This window comes from Euphorbia lathyris, chromosome 2 (assembly GCF_963576675.1).
Source record: "Euphorbia lathyris chromosome 2, ddEupLath1.1, whole genome shotgun sequence".
NCBI lineage: Eukaryota > Viridiplantae > Streptophyta > Magnoliopsida > Malpighiales > Euphorbiaceae > Euphorbia > Euphorbia lathyris.
This window is the reverse complement of record NC_088911.1, coordinates 141,124,190-141,133,611: the sequence shown is the minus strand read 5'-3', so window position 1 is coordinate 141,133,611 and position 9,422 is coordinate 141,124,190. Positions and strand designations below refer to the sequence as shown.

The window sequence follows — 9,422 nt, the reverse complement described above, 5'->3', positions numbered from 1 at the left end:
GATGCTTAAAACTAAACCGGCACCAATCTAACTTCGAAATTTCATTCACATTCATGCAACTGAATAAAAACTTATTGTACAACGCGCTATTCTTGTTTGAACGAATGCAAGAATTAACAACAATAACAATGAAGTTCCAAATGAACTCATCACAAACATCCACTTCCAACAGATTTTTCAGCCTACAAAGAACATCTTTATCCTTAGGACTGCCACTACTTAAACCAAAAGACTTCCTCCAAGTGTTTAAAAAATTACACCAACTATCCCAACTGTTACTATCCGCTTCCTTAATTTCCTTTCCTCCACATGGCAGGCCATAAACACAATGGAAATCCTCTTCACTCAAATCAATCCGGTCATTACCAAGAAGAATAAAACAACATCTGTCAGGATCAACAGAATCCACAACCTTGCCACAAAAAATTCCATTAAGCTTCCCAATATCCAGACACAAAAAACCACCAAACCCTATCTTCCTAATGGCAGCTTTGTGTGTTTCTAGCATAGTTTTAACAAACTTAATAAATGATGTTGGACGCACCCTCTGATTCAATACTACATCAGAAAAATCTTGCTCCATAACAAAATAGCAACTATCCTTCTTCACAATCCTTCTTCCACAATCATGGTTCACAGATCTAGAAGAACCAACTCCTTTCCCAACCTCAACTTTATTCCTTTTCAATCTAGAACGACCAGATACTTTCACAACCTCAACCTTCTTCATCTTCAACCTAGAAGAACCATCTCCCTTCAAATTAACTCCAACTTTTCTTTTCTTTCCAATACAACCAGAAACAACATATTCATCATGTGTTTGTTCTTCAGATGGTGTACTCGCACTGATAACAAAATCAGGATCATTCAGATTATCACGATCTTCGGAAGAACTTTCATAGCATCAGAACAACTATCTACATCATTCAGAGCATCAGAAGAACTTTCATCAACAGGAACACCAATATTTGATGACTTTTTCTTCAAAGCATGAGATTTCTTCAAAAATCTCTGTTTACTCCCTTCTTCACCATTCTTTTCAGAAACCATTGAAGCATAAAAAATAACAAAATTAACAACAATACTAGATCAACAAAATACATATATAGTTACAAACGAACTTATAAAATGTTCAAAACGAATACATATATTGTTCCAAACGAATACATATATTGTTCGAAACGAATACATATATAGTTCCATACAAAAACATAAATTGTTCCAAACGAATACATATATTGTTCATAAATAATGCATATATTGTTCCATAAAAACATAAAATAGTACATGTCGTCATCAACCTCCATATAATCAGAGTTTATAGCACGAAGCAACGCAGGATCAATAACATGCTCAGGCAAACTATCTTCCCTACTAGAAGTAGCTTTTGACATTCTAATATATACTGAAAAACAACAAAAAAAAACACATATACAAGTCACAAAACTAACAAATGATAGACGCAAAGAATGAAAAAACACAATAAAATGCCGTTGAAACCCTAAAAAACAACAAACAAAACAAAAACAAAATACAAAACCTAAACAACACATATAAACAAAAAAACGAAGAACATGCATAACACAAAAATCTAAAATGAACAAAGAAAACACAGACAAACTCACCGATAACTTCAAAAACACAAAAACAGAGAGTCGAACCTACCGATAAAGAAAAAAATATAGAAAATCAGAGCCATAAATATTCAACAACAAAAAAACGAAGGCAAATGAACAAACATAAAAACATAAAAACATAAAAACAAACAAAACAAACACAAAAACATACAGGAACTCACCGATATCTTCCAACAAACATAAAATGCGAGACGAAACAAAAAAATCCAACCAAAAACTCAACAAAAATACGATCGGAAATGAAACGGCGCAACCGGAAAGAACGAAAGAAATATCAGAGAATCACCGGAGAAGAAAAAATGACAGAAATATAGGAGATTACAAATATACCCCTAACTTAATAACTATTTATACTAAGCGCATAAAATTACAAATATACCCCTCCATTTTTTACACAATTACTAAAAAGCCACTGTTGTCACATAATAAGCCTTGTCACACCATAAGGAATGTGTCACACCTGATCTCTCCTCTCTCTCTCTCTCTCTCTCTCTCTCTCTCTCTCTCTCTCTCTCTCTCTCTATATATATATATATATATATTGTGCCCTCAACATTTGGAGGCCCTGTGTAGTCGCACTTCCTGCATGTCCTCAGGGCGCCTAACTTCAATCTTGTTTATCAACCAGTAACTTCTCATATACCTTGCTATTTCTCGCCTAAAACATTAAAACATTTAAAAACGTGAGACAAAAATCTCAGTAAGCAATTATCAACTACATAAAGTACTTATAACTATATACATATATTTCAATTTCCAAAATACATCGTATAAAATTCATATGAGTAATTAATAATGTTATTAAGAGAATTTATTTAAGTGATAAAAACAATAATAAGGATGATATTTGAGTTGTGCTTACAAAGTTCCAAATATAATTAGAACATTTAAAATTTAATAGAAATTCGTTGCTTTGATTCCCAATTGAAAAATTTAAAAGATGATTCGGGATACGTAGGAAGTTCGATAAAATTATCAAGTCCAAGTCAAATAAATAAATAAATTTTTTTTAATTCTAATAAATTTTTATTTAAAAGAAAATAGATTCGTCAGAAGAGTTAACGTTAATAGAAAATAGATTCGTCTTTCAGATTGTTAATTTACATCCATATTACCCTTCGCTACGATGTCGTTTACTAAATCTTCCAATTCCAACTTCCCTACGACTTCGCTACTTCTCTATCTGTCTCTTTTCCGTTTCCTCTTTCACTTTGTTTGGGTCTGGTTCTGAACACAAACACAAGTCGGAAGAGTAGACGTTTCGCCACAAAGTTCATTCTTTCCAGTCTGGCTTCGAAGGTAAATAAATTCCAACTTTAAAAACTTCTCTAGGGTTTCATCTTCTCAATTATATCAATTCAATTTAATTCAATTCAATTCTTCAATATTCTAAATTAGGTTTTCCCTCGAATGTGCTCGGAGAAATTGTGAATCCTTTCTATCGCATTTTTATTGCCATTGCTTTCACTTTTATGTTAATTTAAGATGTGTTTTGAGTCCGGCGATTGGCTAACAGGCCAGAACTTCGAATGATTGTACTTTGATGATTTGGGACTTTTAGTTTTTGTGAAGAAAAATTCAATTTTTTTTATACTGAATGCATATCTTATGAATGTGATTAGATTTTTTTTGAAAGAAAAATAAGTTTCATTAAACAGAGTTACAGTACCCACTTCATACAAGGAATGTAAAATAAAATCTGGAGGTACCCACGGACAAGGAATGAGAAGATCTAGTTAAAGCATGAGGTGGCTCATTCACAGAACTATCTATAAATCTGACAGAAATGCTAGTGATACTAGAAATAAGTCTTTTATAATCGTCTATAATTGAACTGTAGGAAGTATGCTTAATGAATATGCTCAACCACTGACAGTCTATGAAGCACCCATACTTCAACATGCCTGCGTATCTTGTATCCGATACGTTTCGGATACGGAAACTTCCGGAAACTTCTAGGATACGTTTCGGGGCCGTATCCGTAATATTCAAAAGTTAGATACCCGTATCTGTCTGGGACACCCGTTTCCCATACAGAAAACGATTGCATTTCATTTCAGAAAAATCAGAGGTAAACAGAGCAATTATGGTCAATCCTTATTTGAAGGGAAAACGAGTAGGAATATCCAAAGGAGTACGTGGATCTTTATGTGCAACAATAAATCTTAGGTAAACCAAAAGACAGTGAGGAAAACTTTTAGATGAACCGGAGCTAGAATCCCTATTTGTTGGTGAAGATATAAATAAACATTGAAGAAGTAGATTTTTAGTGTTCAGGAGGAAAGCTTTCATTGTTTTATCTTTTTTCTCTCTGAACGTTTTTTTGACATCATTTATATTTCATGTATCTAATAATTATGGTTAGATAAGAGTTTTATAATTTCTTTTATATGTCTTTATTTAGTTATATTATAAAAATTCAAATATAAAAATATATTTTTAATATTTATAAATGCGCCCCAATATTTTTAATATTTACACGTTTCCCCCATGTTTCCGTGTCCTATGTTTTATAGAAAAGACGTTTCCCGTGTCCGTGTCGGATACCGTATCTGTGTTCGGGTAACATAGCTGACCGCTCATCTGACTCCACCTCCACACCACCCAAACCCTTGAGTTTGATCCACCTAAGAGCATCTCGAATACCAATAGCTTCACCTTCCATAACCGAAATATTTCCAGCAATACGAGAACAAAAAATAATAAATGGTTTGTAATTTTGGACAAGATGATGGGTAATCGACTCATGATGATGGATGGGCCTGTCCAGCAGAGCCCACCGAAACCTGTTTTTTGGATCCACAATTAGACTATTATTTGAAACTGTGTAACACATCTTCTTTCCTTATACGTTTTACTTCCATAACCACAATATCTTCTCCAGACTCATGTTCTAGACACATGATTTATATCTCCTTCATAAGCAATTGTCATATTAATTATTCCATTGATTTGATTTCAAATCATATGTTGAATTACATTTTTCCTTCGAGTCTTAGGAGCGGCCTCTTGTCAAATAAATTGGCAGGGGAAGGCTTGCCCCCAGTACACCCTTGTGGTGGGACCCCTCCCCGGACCCTCGCTCAGCGGGGACGCGTAGTGCGACCGGGCCGCCCTTTTATAATGTTTTATTTATTATCCGGTGAATTGGGGATTAGGTTTTTTGCCTCCTTTAACCTATTCTGAACTTTTTGTTTTTGTGCTTTGGTTAGGCCATGGCTGCAAAGAAAATAATAGCTATATGCCAGTCAGGTGGTGAGTTTGTAGCAAACAAGGATGGAACATTGTCGTACAATGGCGGTGATGCGTATGCAATTGACATCGATGAGAAAACCGAACTGAATGGTTTTAAATCCGAAGTTGCTGACATGTTCAGTTGTAGTGTTGATTCCATGTCTATCAAATACTTTCTCCCAGGAAATAAGAAGACTCTGATCACTATCTCCAAAGACAAGGATTTACATCGGATGATGAATTTCCTTGGCGATACTATGACTGTTGATATCTTTGTCATGTCGGAGGAAGCTGCTGCTAGGAACTTATCGAACATGCCTGCTAGTAGATCGAGTAGGACAACTGCTTCAGAAGCCGGGGGTGTACTGATGGATGCGCTCCCTCTTAATGTTCATGTTGGTAGTATGGGTGTGGCTGATGGAAATCCTATTTCTTCTATTCCCGTTGGAATTATTGATGAGAATCATCGTAAAGCTGCAATACAGTGGGAAAACACTATCACGGGAGTCGATCAAAGGTTTAATAGTTTTACGGAGTTCAGAGACGCTTTGCATAAGTACTCTATTGCACATGGGTTTGCTTACAGATATAAGAAAAATGACAGTCACCGAGTTACTGTCAAATGCAAGTCTCAAGGTTGTCCATGGCGGATATATGCTTCGAGATTGTCAACAACTCAGTTAATCTGTATCAAGAAAATGAATGGAGAACATACATGTGAAGGGGCTTCTGTGAAAGCTGGGTATCGAGCTACTCGGGGTTGGGTTGGAAGCATCATAAAGGAAAAACTAAAAAATTCTCCAAATTACAGGCCGAAAGATATTGCAGATGACATTAAACGAGAGTATGGGATTCAACTAAATTATTCCCAGGCGTGGCGTGCAAAAGAGATAGCAAGAGAACAGCTTCAAGGTTCGTATAAAGAGGCGTATAATCAGCTACCGTTCTTCTGTGAGAAAATAAAGGAAACTAATCCAGGTAGTGTTGCTACATTCTCCACAAAGGAGGACTCGAGTTTCCATCGTCTCTTTGTGTCCTTTCATGCATCGATTATTGGGTTTGAACAAGGGTGTCGTCCTCTCATTTTTCTTGATAGCACTCTGTTAAATTCGAAATATCAGGGGACGTTGTTTGCAGCTGTTTCAGTTGACGGAGATGGTGGTATTTTCCCAGTTGCTTTTGCTGTAGTAGATGCTGAAACAGAGGAAAACTGGCGTTGGTTTCTACTGGAACTGAAATCTACTTTCTCTGCACCGCGGCCGATTACATTCGTTGCAGATTTTAAAAACGGTTTGAAGAAATCATTACCAGAGATATTCGAGAAATCCTTCCATGCCTATTGTCTGCGCCATCTTGCTGAAAAGCTTAATCGAGACTTAAAGGGTCAATTTTCTCACGAAGCAAGACGCTTCATGATAAATGATTTCTACGCTGCTGCATATGCACCGAGACTCGAGGGCTTCCAACGATCGGCAGAGAACATAAAAGGAATTTCACCCGACGCTTACAACTGGATCATAAAAAGCGAGCCAGAACACTGGGCAAATGCCTTCTTCGGAGGCGCAAGGTATAACCACATGACAGCAAATTTCGGGCAACAATTCTACAGTTGGGTATCAGAAGCACATGAATTACCAATAACACAACTAATCGATACATTACGAGGAAAAATGATGGAATCGTTCTATACTCACCGTGTAGAATCCAATCAATGGATAACCAAGTTAACACCATCAAAAGAGGAACAATTGCAGAAGGAAACATCATCGGCACGGTCACTTCAAGTGTTACTTTCCCACAGCAGCACTTTCGAAGTCCGTGGAGAGTCAGTAAACACCGTTGATATCGAGCAATGGGATTGTAGCTGCAAGGTATGGCAACTGACTGGTTTACCCTGTTGTCACGCCATTGCGGTATTCGAATGTGTGGGGAGAGATCCATACGATTATTGCTCCAGATACTTTATGGCTGAGATTTACCGACTAACATACGCAGCATCAATCCACCCTGTTCCAAATGTGGATAGGCCAGTAGTAGTTCAGGGGGGTGAATCAAGTGAAGCGGCAACAATGTTCGTAAGCCCTCCACCAACAAAACGCGTGATTGGTAGACCGAAGATGAAGCAACCGGAATCACTCGACATTTGTAAACGACAGCTTCAGTGTAGCAAGTGCAAGGGACTCGGGCATAATAAAAAAACTTGCAAAGATCCCTCGTAATAGATGGTTTAAGCAGGTACTGGCAATTTTGATTTGGCAACGAGAGCTTGCGTCAAGCTGCTCGTCGTACGGAAGCAATGTGACTAGAATTTTTCATGTTCATAGCTATGGATTGTTGAATTTATAGGTTTAGTATTCATAATTAGTGTTTCTAATACAGAATTAAGAATTACTTTATTGATTTTTACTTGAATGATGTTCAAAGTTTGTATTTTAGGTAGCAGAAAGTGTAGTAGGTGATTGCTTATTTTGTTGGCAGATGTTTTAGCTTTAATTTCATACAGAGGTAGCAATTTCGTGTTTCGTGTCGAACCTTAATGATATAAGCGTTGAAAAAGTATTTTTGTGTAATCAGATTGTCTTTGTAAATCGTGTTTTCGTATGAGAAATTGTCATTCCCAAGACAAGATCGTTATGATGTGAGAATATATATATTTACTCACGGATGGGAAAATTTGAAGATGAATGATCACTTGCTGGTGTCATGTTGTGTATATATAAACGTTGGAGATATTTTATTAGTTTTCTGCAATCTATTGACTTTTTTAAATTTGTTTATGATGACCATGGTTGTTAGACCCGGGCTGAACCGGTTGGATCAAGCCGGTTCAATCGGAACTGGTCATGTTTATGTGCTGGAGGTGGTTGGTTTTTTCATTTTGGAAAACCGGTTAACCGTGAACCGATTGATTCAGTTCCGGTTAAGCGTTTTGGTCCGGTTAGATTTCATCCATATTTACTTTAAAAAATGTAAATTTTATACAAAGAACCACTCGAACTCGTGAACCGATTGACTCAGTCCCGGTTGAGCGGCTTGATCTTGTTAGATTTCATCCATATTTACTACTACTTAAGTAGCAAATGCAAGGAACTTGGGCATAATAAAAAAAACTTGAAAAGGTCCCTAGTAATAGATGGTTTAAGCCAGGGACGTATCCAGAAGGAGGCTTGAGTATCCACTTATCGTCAGAAAAATACTAAAAATTCTATGAAAATTGTGTATGGGTTTTTTATTTTTTTTATGTAAAAACATTAAAAATATCAATTTAACATCCATAAATTACGAGAAATAATGAATTTTGGATCTGCCACTGGTTTAAGCAGGTACTTTTCCTGCATTGTAAGTGCTGGCAATTTTGATTTGGCAACGAGAGCTTGCCTCAAGCTGCTTGTTGTACGGAAGCAATGTGACTAGAATTTTTCATGTTCATAGCTATGGATTGTTGAAATTGTAGGTTTAGTATCTAATACAGAATTAAGAATTACTTTATTGATTTTTACTTGAATGATGTTCAAAGTTTGTATCTTTGGGTAGCAGAAAGTGTAGTAGATGATTGTTTATTTTGTTGGCAGATGTTTTAGCTCTAGTTTCATTAGGAGATGGCAATTTCGTGTTTCACGTTCAAAATCGTGTTATTTTATAGTTTCATTCCCACTCCAAAATTGTTACTTGGCCCCTGAATTATTATTTAATCTCATTTGGTTCGTGATCTATCCAAAATTTTGTTATTACGTGATGATCTATCTCAATTGCTGAAATTTCATTCAAATTGGATGGAGATTTGGCATAAATGTTAATCCATTTGTTCCATTATATAAGTCATTCTAGGCTATTTCACATAAATAAATTAAGAAATACAATTAAAGGTTAATGTGTAAAAATACCCCTAACGTTGGAGGTCAGGAGCAATTTTATCCCTAACGTCTAAAATGGTGCAATTTTACCCCTAACATTAGTAGCCAAGAGCAATTTTACCCCTAACGTTGATAATTTGGGTCAATTTTAGATACTATTATAAAACACGAATATTTTTGTTCCTTATTCTGCACCAATTGCATATCAATTCGTTCAAAAAAAAAAAGGATTTCATATTTTTTATAATTTAATAATAGAATTGAAGATTAATATTTATAAATTCCGTGAATTTTTTGATTTTTTTGTCCTATTCGTGCAAAAGAAAGTATATTTTTTCACATCTCAACATATGTTTGTGATTTGTTACTGATAAAATGACGCACGTGTGAAGTGTATATGACAATATTCATGACCAAGAAGACAGTTTGATGAATTATTTCTCAAATTGATCCAATTTATCAACGTTATGGGTAAAATTGCTCTTAGCTTCCAACGTTAGGGGTGAAATTGCACCATTTTAGACGTTAGGGGTAAAATTGCTCTTGACCCACAATGTTAGCGGTATTTTTGCACCTTAACCCTACAATTAATATAGAGTAAAATTAATGAATTTATATTGTTTAACTAAAAAACAATCATCTCTCATATAATGGTTGAAGAATAAGCATTGAAATGTTGAAAAACACATAGACCAAA

General features: G+C 35.7%; 1 protein-coding gene across 1 annotated transcript; it reads left to right on the top strand.

Moving 5' to 3' along the window:
• Positions 1–2,781: 2,781 nt before the first annotated feature.
• LOC136220163 (uncharacterized) lies at positions 2,782–7,444 on the top strand. The gene is made up of 2 exons (XM_066007901.1): positions 2,782–2,936; positions 4,850–7,444. The coding sequence occupies exon 2, from the start codon at positions 4,853–4,855 to the stop codon at positions 7,088–7,090; it is 2,238 nt and encodes a 745-aa protein (XP_065863973.1). The 5' UTR covers positions 2,782–2,936; positions 4,850–4,852; the 3' UTR covers positions 7,091–7,444.
• The last annotated feature ends 1,978 nt before the right edge of the window (positions 7,445–9,422 follow it).